A 17,949-nucleotide genomic window follows, 5' to 3' on the forward strand; every position below is an offset into this window, starting at 1 on the left:
TGACCAGTGCTTTACTAATTCCCTCGAGATGGAGGACTGGAAGTTAATACCACAACCAGACTGCATATCAGAACAATTATACTTAAGTTACAGAACGATTATGCTTAAGTTAACTTAAACCTACAATTCTCCTTCAATATCATCTTTATAATACAAAACAATATTTTATTTTTTATTTTTTTAAATGTTTATTCATTTATTTTGAGAGAAAGACAGAGTGAGCATGAGTGGGGGAGGGGCAGAGAGAAGAAAGAGAGAAAGAATCCCAAGCAGGCTCCTTGCTGTCAGTGCAGAGCGAGACGCGGGGCTCAATCTCATGAACTGTGAGATCGTGACCTGAGCCAAAATCAAGAGTCTGCCGCTTCAAACCATCAGAGACTCTTAAATACAGAGAACAATCTGAGGGTTGATAGGGGGTGGGAGAGAGGGGAAAACAGGTAATGGGCATTGAGCAGGGCACTTGTTGGGATGAGCACTGGGTGTTGTATGTGAGCGATGAACCATGGGAATCTTCCCCCAAAACTAAGAGCACGCTTTATATGCTGTATGTTAGTCAATTTGACGATAAACTGTATTTAAAAAAAAAAAGTCAGCCCCTTAACCAACTGAGCCACCCAGATACCACCATAAAACAATATGTTTAGATTTTGCTATAGAGTCTTAGATCAGGTATATTCCAGGACCCCCACATATATTGGTCCTACCCTGACAGAGGTTAGACATTAGAAAAAATAAATACTAATGTAATCTGGAAATTAAAACACTAATCACAGATGGACTTTATCAGCACCTGATAGAAGTAATTTAGTATCTTTGACTTGCTTAGAAATATCTCAACCATCTACCCCTTCTCATCAATGTCAACTAGATATAAAATTACAGATACCACATCTATGCAGTTTTACCAGAGGGAACCCCCAACCTCCAAACAAAGAAAGTTCCTTCTAGTTTACAAAAAGAGCATAAAATGTCAGGCTCTGGTTCCTCTGAGCCCACCTCTTCCCACAGTGGAGATTTTTGCTCCTTTAATGATAGAGCTCTAAGGGCTACATATTCCTATCGGCATCAACCATTCTCCACACCACTCCCAACTGTGGCAGAACCTGTGGGTTGTCCCCCCACTTTGATATTCACCCCCCTTTTCCTCAGTAAGAGAACTTTCATCAGGCCTATGCCAACCCAAGCATAAGATGGCACTTCCCAGTCTCCTTACAGTAAGATGTGGTTGTATATGACTGGATTCTGGCCAATGGAAAATGAGTAGAAATCAAGTGTGTGACTTCTGGGTCTTTCCCTCCAAGGGGAAGGCCAGTGCCATCTACTTCCCCATTCCCCTTCCCTCAGGCTGGAGGGCAGGCTTAGTGGTGAGCATCCTCGACCATGCAAATGATGACAACTCCTTAGCGATGGCAGAGCAACAAAGGGGAAGGAGTGCGGGTCCCCAACATCCATGAACCTCCATACCAGCCTTGGATCACTGGCCCCAACTGTTACTAAAGAAATAGCTCTTATCTTGCTTATCACTATATTCTAAGGTCTTGTGTTACAGGGGCCTCACTTGTAGCTAATACATAATTCACTCTGTCCAGTGAAAGGAAATATAGAAAAGATAAACTTACCAGCCTTTCTGCCATGGCTAGAAGAGTGTTCACCGCATCCAGCCGATGACTAATGTCCTCCCAGTATGAAGTCAGGGTAACAACTGGCTTTGTGTGGGCCCAAGGCAAGTAATAATAGTAGTTCCCTGGTGTAGAACATTGAAGGGCAGTGAACATTGGACACTTAAACAACATGTCTATTAAAAGATGTGCAAATTGGGCCACAGGTTAATCCTATGCTTGGGGAATGGTTTGGGGTGATCTGGTTTTTAAATTATATTCAATGGAGACACCGAGGGATAGATAGAGAGTTTTTTATTCATTCAACCTGTTTTGAAAATCTCTCTAAAATATCCTAGTAAGCCGAACACAATTTTAGGGTCTTACAGTGGTTCAGGATCATGTGTCTGAACATCACTGATGATTACATAACACTGCAGCAGCAAAAAGAGAGAGCATGGGAGTTTATATAATATACACTTGTACCTGTAAAGTGCTATTGTAAGTATTTTTGTTGGAATTGGGGCCAAGAAAAAAAAAAGATTTTGTTTTCTGAAGCATGGATTCATGGGGTTTGGTATTACTTAGAACTTTACAGGGTTTAAGAATTATCAGCAAACCTTTTCTAGTACATTTTATATTTTCACACTGCTTATTCAAAAATTAGGTAAAAATTATGACAATACTGTTGGAACATCTGATCAGACTGTCTCTCTCCTTTCTGTATACTGTAAACTATATGTTGATGTCTTTACTTGGGCATTCTCATACTCCGCTTTCTTATTTTATACACTAGACTTATTTTAGACACTAGAATGTATACTCCTTAAAAGTAGGGACTGCTTCTCATCCACATTTGTTCAAACACAGCTATTTAATTCTCACAGCAACTCTGGAGAAGATGAAACTGAAGGTTAAAATTGAGTGATGTGGCTACGGTCATAGTGCTGGAGAGGAACAGAATGAAACCAGAAGCTTCATTTTTGAGGGCCTGAGTAGAGTCCCATCCATTTCAACTACTCAGTCAGGAGCAGTTTGGGGCTTGGCAGGGTTGAGTTGGGCAGTGGGGGAGCTCAGAGTTCAGCAAGTCACCATCTTGTGATTTTATAAAACAGAGCCAGTGTTAAAGTTGAGCATGGGAAGGGGGTCTGGGGTTCAGACCCTGGCAAAGGGCTTGCAACTTCTTGGGTTTGAGCTGTCTTGAAGGTGCTTGAACTCCAGCCACCTCTCTTCCCCATTTAATCTTTTCTTTCCACTAAGCACACGCTGAAGAGAATGGCTGCCAAATGGAGAATATGTTGGGTGCTTGTGCTGTGGTGCCCCCACTGTAAACATACAATGCGAGGATGGTTAGAGGGAGTCTTACCATCAAATATGGCGCGGCTGTATTGAGTAGTTGATGCCAAAGGCTTACAAGTCGTGTCAAACTTGTTGCCGTAGTTCCCAATGCTGACTTCAAACTGAATGGCCTCGCCAACATCTTGCAACATGGTGGCCGAATGGAACACGGCAGACAGGCTATACTTCCGCCTTCGTTGGTATTTCTATAAAGTATGGGCAGACATAAGGCTCAGTGAAACCCCTTTTGCTCTTATTTACATGTGGATGTCTAGCAGATGTAATTCTAAAGCTAATAATTAGTGTTGAATTAAATATCAGTAGAGAATGTTCTTAAATCTAGCAGTTTCTCTTGTACTCATACAAGTGGGCAAAGATAGAAGTACCAGGATGTTCACTAAAGTGTTGACTGAAATAGAGGAAAAAAATGAAAACAATACAAATGTCCATCAATAGGTCACTGGCTAAACAAACTAGGTTATATCCGTATAATGGAATAAAGTTAATAAAAAGGTAGATTCATATGTTTAAATGTATTTTTAAGTGAATCCATTAGTTATATATTTTAATATTGGCATATGCATGGAGAATGTGTAGAAGAATAGAAATAAAATTGTTAACAGTTATATTGGGAAGGTAGAGAGATTATGGATAACCATACATTCTAATTTATATGTTTTACATTGTTTGAATTGTTTGTATATTTTCTTTTTTTCTACTTAAAAAATGTTTATTTTATTTTATTTTAATGTTTTATTTATTTCTAGGAGAGAGAGAGAGACAGCGTGAGCAGGGGAGGGTCAGAGAGAGAGGAAGTCACAGACTCTGAAACAGGCTCCAGGCTCTGAGCTGGCAGTCAGCACAGAGCCCGACACGGGGCTCGAACCCACGAACCGCAAGATCATGCATGACCTAAGCGAAAGTCGGATGCTTAACCGACTAAGCCACCCAGGCGCCCCTGTTTGTTTATTTTTGAAAGAGTGAGGGAGGGGCAGAGAAAGAGAGGTACAGAGGATCTGAAGCAGGTTCTGCACTGACAGCAGGGAGCTTGATGCGGGGCTCAAACTCACTAGCCGTGAGACCATGACCTGAGCAGACCTCAGACACTTAACTAAGGCACTCCTTAAGTATTAATTTTCTAATCAAAAACACCAATAAAGATTTTTAATGTAAGATGTTAAAATTAACTGAATTTAGGTGAACTTATTTTCCTATTTTCTGAAATAGAAATCAAACACTGTATTTTCCTTTCTCCCTTTTTAAAAAAATTATTGGAGGGTGCCTGGGGGACTTAGTCATTTAAGCAATCGACGTCAGTTCACGTCATCTCACTGTTCATGGGTTCAAGCCCCGCAGTGGGCTCCCACATCAGGCTCTGTGCTGGAGCCTGCTTCAGATTCTGTGTCTCCCTCTCTCTGCCCCTCCCCTACTTGCACTCCTTGTCTCTCTCTCTCTCGCACACAAAAATAAATACACATTAAAAAAAATTACTAGTTGTTTTGCCGAGGGCGACACGTCGGTCGTGGGAGCTTAGAAAACAAAGTTCAAAATGGAAACATCAAGTCAGGATGTTGTTGTACTGGAACCATTTAATTTCGTGTTAATGGAAAGATTCATGAGGGATTATTCCTTTTTATATGCATTCGAAGAAATCTGGGGATGTGAGGAACAGATAGAAATGCTTCATTAAAATACAGAGAAGCATTTGAGGCAAACAGCATCCACACAAAAGAACAGAGAGTTTGGTGAAATGCTGTGGTGGTTGTGAATATGGAGAAAGCATGGGTGTCTACTCAGTCTATTTTTTTAAGTTTATTTATCTTGACAAAGAGAGAGCGGGAGAGAGAGAGAGAAAGCATGAGCAGGGAAGGGGCAGAGAGAGAGAGAATCCCAGGCAGGCTCTGTGCTGTCAGCAAGGAGCCCAACATGGAGCTCAATCCAAAGAACCATGAGATCATGACCTGAGCTGAAATCAAGAGTTGGACACTTAACCAGTTGAGCCACCCAAGCACCCCTGCACAGTATTTGCTCCATCTCAAAAAGGTCCTGCAACAGAAGCTTTCTGTGAACATGATTCAGATGTTAAACATTCCTGTTATATATATATTTAATTGTTGGAAAAACTGTGAAGTTCACACACTTGATGAAAATGATGACAATAGAATAGCCATCAGCTAAGCTCGTCACCTTGGCCACATTGGTGGAAATCTAACAGGAGATGGACCATCCAGTTGTAACAAAAGTGATTTTACAACCATTCTGCACCTCTTAGTGAACAGGGTATAATTGTTGGAGGAAGAGAGCCACACAAAGGGATGGGATGTGAGGAAGTGTTTGATCAGGGCACATGCTCTCATGAGCAGAGGAGAAATAATTGGAGATGGATGCCATAACTTCCACAAATGTGGACAGTCCTTCGAACAGAAATCTTTCTTAGGTACCAGAGGACTCATACTGGAGAGAGACTTTATACTTAACTCATACTGGAGAGAGACTTTATACTTGTAATGACTGTGGAAAATCTTTCTCCAAGAATTACAACCTGATTGTGCATTGAAGAATCCATACAGGAGAGAAACCTTATAAATATAGTAATTGTGGGAAAGCATTCAGTGCCATCTCTGCCTTTATCAAGAGCAAGATGACTTACACAAGAGAGAACCCCCATGTGTGCAACCACTGTGGGGTGTCCTTCAGCCGCCCTTCTTCCCTTGTTTTGCATCACAGAATTCATACTGGAGAAAAACCATATAGATATAATGAGTGAGAAAAATCTTTCCCCAATATCTTCTACCTTACTGTCCATCTGAGAATTCACACAAGAGAGAAGCCCTCTGTAAAATGGAGTGTGGGGAATACAGGAATAATGAAATTTATTGATATCTGAGGCTGTATTAAATGAGAGATGTCACACCAGACAGAGATCTTCTAAGTGTATGGATTGTGGAAAATCCTTCAACTGCAATGGTCACCTCATTGTGCATTAAAAAAATCATTCTGTGGCACCTGGTTGGCTCAGTTGTTAGGGCATGCAACTCTTGATCTCAGGATTGTAAGTTGGAGCCCCAAACTGGGTATAGAGATTACTTAAAAATAAAATCTTTAGGGGTGCCTGGATGACTCAGTAAAAAAAAAAAAAAAAATTACTAGTTTATCGAGTGTGTGTGTGTGTGTGTGTGAGAGAGAGAGAGAGAGAGTTGAACATAGGGCCAAAAATGATCACACTGAGGATATTTCAGCCTAGCAGAAATGACCATGAGCCCTTCACACCTTCCTTAATCTGAGCACGTAAAGTCTCTGCATCCACATTCTGCCCCAAACCCTTGCTCAGATAGCATCTCTCCTTCTTTGTGGATCATATCCTCACTGATCTTTGTGTACTCTGCCTTCTTCAGTCAAACAGAGCCAAGCAATTGTTTAAATTGCTGTACTTCATTATGTCCTAGGCATTCTGCCACTTAACTTTGTCTACATAGAGAGTCTTTTCCAGATATCTGTCAGTATCCAATTTCTGTAGACACTTGACAAGCTTAGGGGTGAGAATACCAGGGATTACACTGGCTACATGTTTCACTAGAGAGCTCATGGAGACCCATGAGTTATAATACTCAAATTGTTTGACAAATTTCTCACCATGGCAAGCTTACTTCGAAAGCCCTTAGACAAGGAACTCCCAGAATCTGTAGTCCTTCAATTTGAGATTTGGAGGCCACTTTGCTATCAAACTTTGGCAGATGCAGACTCTTGTTGTTGTCAGATTTGCTCTTTTGCATTCCCACATGGCTACCAATTTGTGCTCCATAATCTAAGTAGCAAAGTAATGACCCATTTCACCTCTAAGAAGCCAACAAAAATTACTTGATCCCTGTAGGATATTTATTAACTGATTTTCTTTTCTTCTGTTATTCATCCATACCATGGCCTTTATTCTATTAAATGTATCACAATCCTGGGTAGTCCTTCTGCCTTGTATGATGTAATAACATGTTCTTTCATTCACAAAAGTACTTAGACAACAGTATCAAAAATTTCTTTTTTAAAATTGTGTGAAGCAATAGCACTGCTAGGAATTTACCCAAGGGATATAGGAGTGCTGATGCATAGGAGCACATGTACCCCAATGTTCATAGCAGCACTCTCAACAATAGCCAAAACATGGAAAGAGCCTAAGTGTCCATCAATGGATGAATGGATCAAGAAGATGTGGATTATCTATATGATGGAATACTACATGGCAATGAGAAAGAATGAAATCTGGCCATGTGTAGCAACATGGAGGGACCTTGAAGGTGTTATTCTGAGTGAAATAAGTCAGGCAGAGAAGGACAAATACCATATGTTTGCACGTATAGGAGGATTAGGAGGAACTTAACAGAGGACCAAGGGAGAGAAGAAGGGGGGAAATAGTGGGGGAAAAGGAGAGAGGCAAACCATGAGAGACTCTTGAATGCTGAGAACAAACTGAGGACTGATGGGTGTGGGGGGAAGGGGGGAGATGGACATGGAGGAGGGCACTTGTTGGGATGAGCGCTGGGTGTTATATGGAAACCAACTTGACAATAAACCATTTGTAAAAATAAAATAAAAATAAAATAAAATAAAATAAAACTGTGGTGAAACACACAGAACATAAAATTCTCCGTATAAACCATGTTTCAGTGTGTAGTTTGGTGGCCTTAGGGACATTCACATTCTTGTGCTCCCATCACCATCTATCCACAAAACTCTGCCCATCTTATAAAATTGAAACTCTGTACCCATTAAACCCCAACTCCCCATTCCCACCTCCTGTCTCTCTGAGTTTGACTACTCTGGGTGTCTCATGTAAGCTGAATCAAACAATATTTGTCCTTTTGTGACTGGCTTATTTCACTTGGTGCAATACCCTCAAGGTTTAGCCATGTTGTAGCATGTGTCAGAGTTTCCTTCCCTTTTAAGTCTAAATAATTCTACATTGTACTGTTGAAAGATAAACTGGGGCATGTTAAAACTTTTTAAGATTTTATTTGAGCAAACATAGATGGGACTGAGCAATGACAAAGCAGAAGTGGTTAAGAGTGCTCCACTTACATGAGCTGAGGAAAGACTTTGAGAGAGCAAATGTGGAAGGAAGGCAAGGAAATTATTTGATTGCCAATAGCTTAAGTGGCCGCATTATTTGGGAAAGCCTAGTGGGTTATTTGTGATTTGTGTCCTTTGGTTTTGATTTCTTAACTTGGAGGCATTTACAGGCTCACATCCTGGTTTGCTTATGTAGGCTGCTCAGGCATTACAGCCACTTCTGTCTAATGGCACCCGAATTTAATAAGTGTAGCAGTGTGTATATGCCACATTGGTTTATCCATTCATCTATTAAAGGATTGCTTTCAATGGATTGCTTCTACCTTTCGGTTATTGTGAATAATGATGCTATAAACATGGGTGTACTAACATCCATTTGAGTCCCTGCTTTCAATTCTTTTGGGTACATACATAGCAGATTTTGGAATCACATGGTAATTCTACTTTTTAACTTTTTGAGGACTGTTTTTAAGAACATCTGACAGTGATTGTAGTTTGTTGTCTTGAAGAACCACAGGACGTGCCACTATTAAAAAATCTCTATTTTGGTTAAAAGGATTTTTGACATGGTACAATAGAAACCCCCAACAGGATTTCATCAGAAATCCCTCTGAGTTGCAATCTTTTTTCAAAGTCTTTCCAAAACATTCGTTTGAAAACTTAGCTGCATATTGAATCACCTGACAGGCTTTAAAATATCCTTATAGCTGGGCCCCACATCCCAGAGACTCTCCTAGCACTGCGAATTTAAAATTTTTCCTACCTATTTAATCCACCGTCACTTTGGCAGAGAGGGTGTTGGAGACTTTTGTCATTTGTCAGGAGTCCCCTTATCTACTGACAACAACTAAGCCTCCTGAACTATCCAGGGTTCGGGAATGCTGTGGAAATGCTGGGTTTGGTTTAAATTGTGTGAAAATTAGAAAGCAGGAAGTTATTTGTATTAGTCAGAACTTATATATATAGCTTAACTTCTTTGTAAACCATCCGGGATGATATAGAGAAGGGAAGGAGCAAAACTATGAAACCTAATTTAGGGCCCAAGTCAGGGGCCCCCAAAATGATCCGCATTTAAGCTGGAACCATTTGCTAATACAGGGGCTGAAGAGAAGAGAGAAGGTGCATGGAGAGGCCTTGGAAAGGGTGAAGAGGCCACTTCTGGCTGGGCTGGCTCTGACTTGTACACCTCTACATGGCCACAATTCCATTACATCTCCCTGGATTTTCCTGAGCAGAGCTCGCTGTCACCTGCACCCTAGCACCCTCAGCCTGGAGAGTCTGAGCTCTAAGACAGTAATTTGGGTTTTGGCCATTACCGCAAGCTGCTCAAGATGGAGCTGCAAACTGATCACTTCACAGGTCCAAACTCCACAAGGGGCAGGTGATCTACCATCTGCTCACCTGCCCCAGAGCCGGGCTCTGGGCTAAGCAGCCTAGAATTCCACCCTCCCCCTAGCCCTTCCCACTTCCTCTGTGTCTTCAGGGCTCAAAAAGGTAGAGAGAAGAAGGAACAAACAACAAAGTTTAGAAAAGTCTGGAGCCTCAGCTTTTGTTTCCTGCATTGCCTTTGGGCAAAATTGCTCATAATAGGGGAAAGTTAAAGAATGTAAATTATAATCTACTGGACACTGATGGGTGTTTCTTTGATTTTGTAGGGCCTAGGGGCTCTCTTTTTCTAATCATCAAAGACCAGTGCGTGTTGTAGATGGAGGTGGTAAAAGAGTTTTAGGAGTAAATCTGGAGAAGGCGTGATTTTTGTCAAGCAGAATACTAAAGAGGAGTAATAGCTAAAGCCTCTTAAAAGTGGCTGTGGGACCACCAGGCATGGGACATTAAGGATCAGTGACAAGGAGGGGCGCCTGGGTGGCTTAGTCAGTTAAGCGTCCGACTTTCGCTTAGGTCATGATCTCGCGGTTCATGGGTTCGAGCCCCGCGTCGGGCTCTGTGCTGACTGCCAGCTCAGAGCCTGGAGCCTGTTTCAGAGTCTGTGACTCCCTCTCTCTCTGACCCTCCCCTGCTCACACTGTCTCTCTCTCTCTCTCTCCTAGAAATAAATAAAAACATTTAAAAAAAAAAAAAGGATCAGTGACAAGGAGATTATGCCAAAGAAAACTGTCCAACTTGCCACCCTTGGTCTATTTACTAAAGGTGACTGACAGCTAGCAAAGCTGGTGGAAGAATCTGAATGTGTTATTTTAAGCAATATTTGTTGAGCGCTTATGTAGGCCAGACTAATGGGAGAACTCAAGGAGGTTCTAATTGAGCAGAAGACAGAATGCATGTTCATAAAATGGTCCCACAATATGTTAGGTCACACACAAGAAGACTGGGGAGGAGTAGGGTGAAAGTGGTCTGGGAACAGATCCCAGATGGCGGAGACAAAACAATGGGGTCCTTCAGTGACTGGGAAGAGTTCGAGAAGCTAGCAAGTGTCCGAATAGGACTGGGATTGCCACACTTCATCTTCTTCTACCTGCCTGATTCCTTACGGAAGCAGCCAGGTTGAACCCAGCTGCATTTCTTCAAGGGTCTCTTGACTGGGGTAACAGGCCAGTTCAGCTCTAAGGAGGGAGGGCAGCTCTGGGCTCTGGCAACTGAGGCGGAAAAATTCTCTCTCCCTCCTGTGCTCCTCCTTTACTCTCACATGACTACCACACTCTGAACACTTCTGATAGCAGACGTGTAGGGGATTTTCCCACACCACGCAAGTCTGCAACACTAGTTGGGTCTCCTACAGTTAACTCAATTCTGACACTATCTACCCAGAGACAGAAGGGCTCAGTCCCACAAGACTGCCCCATCCCTACTTCAGATGCCAATTCAAAGTCCAGGTTCTGATTTATTGGGTATAAATTGGAGGTCCCCATGACTTCCTCCTCAGGTTTGATTAACTTGCTAGAGCAGCTCACAAAACTTGGGAAGCCGTTTACTTACTGGTTACCAGTTTATTATAACAGGATATGATAAAGGCTACAATGGACATTCAGATAGAAATGCTGCATAGGAGAAGGTATGTGGAAGGGACGCCGGGACTCCAGATCCTCTCCAGGCACAATACTCTCCCCAAATCTACATGTATCCACCATCCCATAAGCTCTCTGAATCCTGTATTTTGGACATTTTTATGGAAGCTTCATCACATAAATATGATGGATCATTAACTCAATTTCTAGCCCCTCTAGGGAGAATAGGGGGTAGGGTAGAAAGTTCCAAGCTTCTAATCATGGCTTAGTCTTTCTTATGAGCAGTTTCAATCTAGGAGCCCATAAGAGTCACCTCATTAGAACAAAAGACTCTCCTATCGCCCAGGAAATCCCAAGAGATTTAGGAGCTCAGTGTCAGGAACCAGGGTCAAAGAGCAAATACGCGTACTATTACTTCACAGCAACCAAGCTGCCCTCTTGAGCACTACCAGAAGTTAAATTATTTGCATATGACCTGGAACATGGGATCTCTGGAAATGGTAAAAGGGTCAGGATCACCTTCTAGGATGACGGCTCCTGGTGGTTACAAAAATCTGCTCATCTCACTCTCTTACCAGGCTCCTGGCTGCCTGCATTGTGGCCATGTCTTCCGAGTCTCAGCTCCTCTTCTGCTTTTTAATGTTACTGGGATTTTAGTTTATGGATTCCATTTTTGCTTTTATTAAATTTAAGACATAAGCCATTTTGCTGTCTGGGTTTAATTATTTGGATCAAAGAGAAGTAACTTGGTTTTCTATTTCAGTTTATAAAAAGCCACTCTTATATTGTCGACATATACTGTGGAGACTATATTGTTGGCTCTTTGTTTTTTGAGTTTCTTTTTGGTTTTATTTTTACTAAATTTATGACACACGCTTCTTTGCCTGTATGTGTTTAATTATTTGGAGTAAAAAAGAAAAAAGAATTCACTTTTGCATTCTAGCTACCATACTTTGTTAAGCCTCTTCCTATCCCTTCCCTCTCTCCCTCTCCATTATGAGTGCTTACAATAAAAAGAAAGATCATGCACTTAAAAATTCCATTCTGGTGACAAAACAAAGTAAAGAGGCACTGTAACTGCTGAGAACCCATGGCAGCATTTCTGCCTGGCCCCAAGTTGCAGCTGGCATCTTGAAGAGCCAATCAATCTATTACAGTTCAAGTCCAGAACCACCCATGCCACACCATGGAGGCCTTTGAGTGGTTTCTAGCTATTTTCTTGCACGATCTTGGCAGTAAATGGCATGTAAACTGCTCCATTTTTCTACCCACCCTCTCTTCTCTTTCCTTTTTCTAAATTTGTTCTTAAGATCTGTTATGATTCCTCGACTTCAGAATTGATGGCATTATGGGATGAATAGAAAGACTCTCATCAGGATCTTATCGACCAGGGGAACCTGTTGCTTTTGGCTCTGTGTCTCTTTAACAAGTAAACAACCAAAACAAAATGAGCTTACATTGCATGATCCCACAGAACACGCTGCTTATAGAGATTCTTTTGATTTATGACCTAGTCTGCAGGAGTAAGGTTGGAAAAGTCAGGAGAAGTCCAGCATTCAAGGTCTTCAAGTGTCACCTTTTGTTATTATGTTATGGTAGATCTATCATTCGCAAGGATTATGTTCCTGAGATAGTAGCAAACCCCCAAAGTCAAGAATATCACTGTACTCTATCATTACCCTCATGAAATGTAACAAAGTAACTGAAAACCCTGGGGCACTTCTTCAGACCCTATATAAGAGTTGTGAGCCCATGTCAGGAATAGAGAAGCACAGAGCCTCACTGTCCCGGACATGCAGACTAGGTGGTGGCTAGGTGCACTGACCAGCACTCACACACCTGCTTTTCTGCACACTTGACTCCATTTCTCACTTCAGCAAAATCACTCCTCACTACACAACAGAAACTCTGGGATAACTCAAGAGTGGTCAAAACCATTAATGCTAAATCCAAAAATAGCATTATGGCACCACTGGGAGGATGATAAGTCACAGATGGTGTTAGTTATGTATATCAGTGGGAACAGGTAGGATGAAAAGGAGTAGAGTGATGGAGAGAGACTTGATAATTTCTTCAAGACTTATCTCCCAAGAGTTACTGTCATAACCTGGCCTTTATATCCACTTGTTTGAGAGGCTAATTCAGGAAATAGAAGTGCCCTAAAATTTTTTATTGGATACATTAATGTATAAAAATTGGGAAAACTATGACTTAAAATTTCTAAACGGTTTCTGATTCTAGAAGTAGAGATATGAATTCACATTCAAGGCAGACCATTGCTTTCCTTTAGGCAACTTCCTTGGATGGGCCTTTAACTATAATATAAAACAAACACCTATCACGGTTCTTTCACCATTTAAATAATCTGAATTCAACTGTTCCATTTGGTAACGTGAACTGTTAAGTGTATGTTTCAGCCAGAACTATGTTATAATCTGTACTCGGGTAGGGGGAGAAGTGATCTTTTCCCTGTGAGAACTTGGACTGATGCCCTATGGCTTGCTGGTGGTCGTGTAACATTCCTTCCTGAGGCTGAAGGGTGGAGACAGAGGCAGCCTGGGAAAGAAGGCGTGGCACAATCTTTTCTTACAGGGGAAGACGAAGGTGCTGGATTGAAATCAGTGTGGCTCACAAATAACTGGACAACTAATGTTCCAAACACGCCAGGACTGAAAACTCCAGAATATGCTGCTTTGGACTCTAACCTCCTAATATTGTCTTCTTGGGAGTCCATGAACAAGGCCACAATGGTCTGGGGGAGAAGGGAGAGTGTCCTCTAAAGGGAGTAGATATTCTCCTTGTCACTCATCCTGAAAAGGGCAAATCTCACAACAGGCAGACATGACACTCCTAGAAAGGAGGAGAAAGCTTTGTTTGGTGGGGAATTCATGGCACTTGCCATGGACTCTGAGGTGGCCATGTGTACAGGGTGGTATTGGGAGTAGGGGCAGATGGGGAGCCGAGTCCTGCCACAAGTAAGCAGGCTAGAGAGAGACAGGGAGGCCAAATACAAGAGACCCAGAAAGCTGGTCTGAGCCCAGGGGTTTTGAGATCAGCCACCTCTAGTAGCCATTTCAAGTTACTCATTTTACTGTTTCCCTACTCTTGTTCCAGACTGGAGGTAAAAGCTTTTCTAAAATTGCCATTTGGTTTCTGATATAATGTGGAGAAATAAGAGAAAGTTCTGTCCCATGCCTAGAATGGAGGGGAAGGCGAAGGAAGCAGCCTCAAGAAGCTTGTTGGGTCAGAGGTGGAATCCAGCAAGGAGTAGCCCAAGGCAGAGGGTCATCAGTGAGCTGGCTGCTCTGGCAAAAAATTCAGATTTCTCAAACACAGAAGCATCAACCTGGGATTCTCAGAAATAATTGGAGGAAGATGTGGTGTACACATACAAAATGGAATATTATTCAGCCATGAGAAAGAAGGAAATCCTGTCATTTGTGACAACATGGATGGGCCTTGAGGGCATCATGCTAAGTAAGATAAGCCAGACCGAGAAAGACAAACACTGTATGATCATATATGTGGAATCTATAAAAAGCCAAACTCATAAAGACAGAGAGTAGAACACGATTACCAGGGGTTGGGGGAATTGGGAAGATGTTGGTCAATGTACAATCTTGTAGTTAGAAGATAAATAAATTCTGGAGATATAATGCAGCGTGTAGGGATTATAGTCAACTATGCCATATTATATGCCTCACCGTTGCTGACAGACTAGATCTGAGATGTTCTCACCACAAAAAAAAAAAAAAAAAAATGATAACTATGTGACATGATGGCAGTGCTAGCTAGCACTACAGTGGTAATCATATTGCAGTACATAAATGTACCAAATCAACACACTGTGTACCTTAAACTTCCACAGTGCTATGTGTTAAATTTCTAGAAGTCAAAAAATAAAAACATAAATAAACTAGCATATTTATTTTGAAAACTCATAATAATGGTATAGGGTGTGTGGGAAATGGGTCAGTGAGCAGCAGGGCTGATTTAATATTGGGTTATCCGTCACCTATGTTAACAAATCTGTACTACAGATGTCAATTAACTGACAAGGAAAAACTGAGCATTTTACAATTCAATGACAGTAATATTCTTCTTCTGGGATTTATTACCTGGCATTAGTAACGCTGACATTTGAATTTACTAGGAAAAAATTACATCTGTAGCTTTCTACCATATGGATCATGGGCGCTTAAATTGTGTCCATAGAGGAGAAATAGCTGATTGGGAAAAAAAAAAAGAAAAGAAAAAAAGGGAAAGAAAAGAAATGGCTGGGGAGGTGAATTTGGAAGACTTCTGTCTTCCAGGAGGAATTTATATGCGTCCCCTCACATGCTGGGAAGCCTGAGATATGCCTACTTCTGAAAGTGGAAATGATTACTGGTGACATCCATGTCTGTTGAGATGGCTCTTGTGGCCACTTCCCCATGACCACATAATCCCAGTTAGCAAACAGGCCATTCAGTTTGGAGGTATCACTGCTCTTGCCAGTTTTCAGTAGAGTATTAACATCACAAAAGATGAAGTAAGCCTCATCACCCCCAAGCAGCTGTTTTAGATAGATCAAGACAGTGTTAAATAGATCAAGAGGTATTTGCTATGACTCAGGGCTCCAACTCTGCCACACCTGATCCTCAGTCCCTCGATGTCCCCACTTGCTCAGGCAGGCCAGTACTAGCCATCCACCACCAATCCCCTAACACACTCTTTTCCATACCCCCAAGCATCATCCACACTCCAACAATTACCTCCACAACCAACAGGTCATCATTGGAAATGGGCTCAAGTTTTTTGTCTGGTGGGGTCTTTTCAAGGAAAGTGCATAATTCAACCAAGATTCTGCCTCTGTAGGCAACTCCTTCCCCCTGAAAGGCAACAACACAGGATTATTCCTACAGGCACGAACATGAACAAAAAGAACTGTCTATCTAGTCAGGCTAATGTAGCTACAACTTAGTGCTTCCTTCCCACAGCCCTAACCTTCAAATCTATTGGCCAATAACTCTCTCAGTGGGATTCAGGTCTTTGGTATCTGAAAGAAAAAGCAGTGACTTCTGGAAAGGTCCCAAAGAGCAGGGGGAGCCAGGGCTGAAAGGGATCTTAGCTATGACTGAGGTGAGAGCTTTCAAGCCATGCTCTGGATCCTGAAGGGGTTCCCAGAGGCTGGGGGTGGGAGTGGAAGGTACTCAAAGTCTCCCTCACCCTACTTCAGTAGAGCAGCTCTGCATTTATCTGTGTCAACTTGGCTCCTTCCCTCCTCTTCTCAGGAAGGGAAGGCTGCCATGCTGGCAACCAGGGCAAGTCTCAGAGTAGCCAGGAAATAAAAGAGGAAGATGTTCTGGGTGTGGCAGAGCATAAAGATGAAGAGCGGATACTCCTCCCTCCATATCTGGCAGAACTGGCAACAGAATTTTCTGGAGAGGAAGGGAAGGCTTCCACTTCCACAGCCAGTCCTTTACCTGCTCCCTCAGGGCTTTCTCTCTACCTCAGTCCCTTTCTTATGCCTTCAGAGCTGACTCAAAGACATTACTTTGGCTTCTAATGTGCTGGAAAGAGCATTTCCAATCTCTGGACCTCCATATCCTCATAAAATGAAGATGTTGGATTGGATCAGAGATAGCAGTTTCTTCAAGCATGTCACCTTCAATTGTTTGGTAACTTCCTAGAGCACAGTATAGAAGAGAATTCTGAGGCAGCATATTTGCTGGTTAGGAAAGAACTAGCATTGATCACTGACATCTGACTGAAGTGCAGGACTGGGGTAATGGCCATGCTGTGCATGTCTAACTGTCAAATTCGATGGTCTCCAGGATCCTTTCCTAACCTTGTATTCAAAGACTTGAGGACCATGTAACTTCTGTCCTTCAACACTTAATCAGTCACATGTCAGGTATATGTGTGTGGGGGGGGAGGGGGCATCCCCTAGATATGAGACTAATTATAACCATTATAAGAAGGAATCACATTAATCAGTGTTCCATTAATAACAAACCTTAATTGGGAAACTAACCTTGCCAGTATTTAGATCATCATAGGGGTCTGGGAATCCCGTGTACTCTCTGGGGCTTCCATAAAGGTTCAGATAACAAGGTCCAAATGTTGGAACAAAGCCCACCTCTGTTTCTCCTGTATTTGCTGAAAGATAACATCATTATTAGATTTTAGGCTTTTAACACTCAATCTATTGAAATAAATATTAGTTATTAGTTAGCCAAGTGAGACTATTTTCCTTTAATATGTGAGTTAGTTGTATTAGTGCATAGTTATAAGCACTTGTGAGACTTGCCCTATTTCTCTTTTCTTATTGTTATAAGACATTAAATAAAAAAATTCAGGAGACAGTTCAGGTAAACTTATGTTATCACAGAAAGATAATGCTATGCAAATGAAAGAATAACAAGACTTTCAAGTTGATCTTCACATTTTTTGCAAGTTTATGATTGGTATTGTATTAAGTGTGTCATTGGTAATTGGGATACAAGATTAAGCTGTTTGGAGAAGTAATTTAAATGATGTATATCAGATTAACTGCATTTGTTCCCCCAGAATTCTACTTAGACTAAAATAGTTCGTACAAATACAGCAGATGTGATTAAAAATACAAGACATTGAAATTTTTTATATATAACAATGAACTGTCTGCCTTTGGTTATGGCCATATGATATTTATAAGCAACATAAAGTCCCCATTCAAACATTCTATCTCTGTTGAGCATCCACTATGCTCCATATTTCTGCTGCCTTGTCTTAGCAAGACTGCTTCCCAGTGCAGTGCAGGAACTGAGGGGAAGGTAAAGAAATAGTGGGGTCAAAGGGAGATTGTATGTGAAGATGAGGGAATGTCTCCAACCATCTGAACGGCTCCCATATGGAAGAAGGACGGATTTGTTTCCAAAAACACAGCAAGGGCCATTGATGGGTGCCCTTTATTTCACTCAATATAAGGAAGATCTTTCTAGGAATTAGAGATGTCAAGCAATGGG

General features: G+C 41.7%; 1 protein-coding gene across 3 annotated transcripts in view; it reads right to left on the minus strand.

The window, feature by feature from the left end:
• MYOF (myoferlin) overlaps nt 1-17,949 on the minus strand; it is a 156,252-nt gene that overhangs the window by 62,513 nt on the left and 75,790 nt on the right. For all 3 annotated transcript variants that reach the window (XR_005528089.1, XM_039230277.1, XM_039230276.1), the window contains exons 18-21: nt 16,977-17,101; nt 15,715-15,831; nt 2,965-3,142; nt 1,620-1,744 (exon numbers count right to left, since the gene is read on the minus strand). Coding sequence is in view for 2 of the 3 variants with exons in the window: in XM_039230277.1 (XP_039086208.1) it covers nt 1,620-1,744; nt 2,965-3,142; nt 15,715-15,831; nt 16,977-17,101 (545 nt within the window). In the remaining variant the exon portion in view is untranslated. The remainder of the gene's footprint in view (nt 1-1,619; nt 1,745-2,964; nt 3,143-15,714; nt 15,832-16,976; nt 17,102-17,949) is intronic.

Source organism: Hyaena hyaena, unplaced genomic scaffold (genome assembly GCF_003009895.1).
Source record: "Hyaena hyaena isolate Hyena2069 unplaced genomic scaffold, ASM300989v1 scaffold_44, whole genome shotgun sequence".
In the NCBI taxonomy this organism is placed as follows: domain Eukaryota; kingdom Metazoa; phylum Chordata; class Mammalia; order Carnivora; family Hyaenidae; genus Hyaena; species Hyaena hyaena.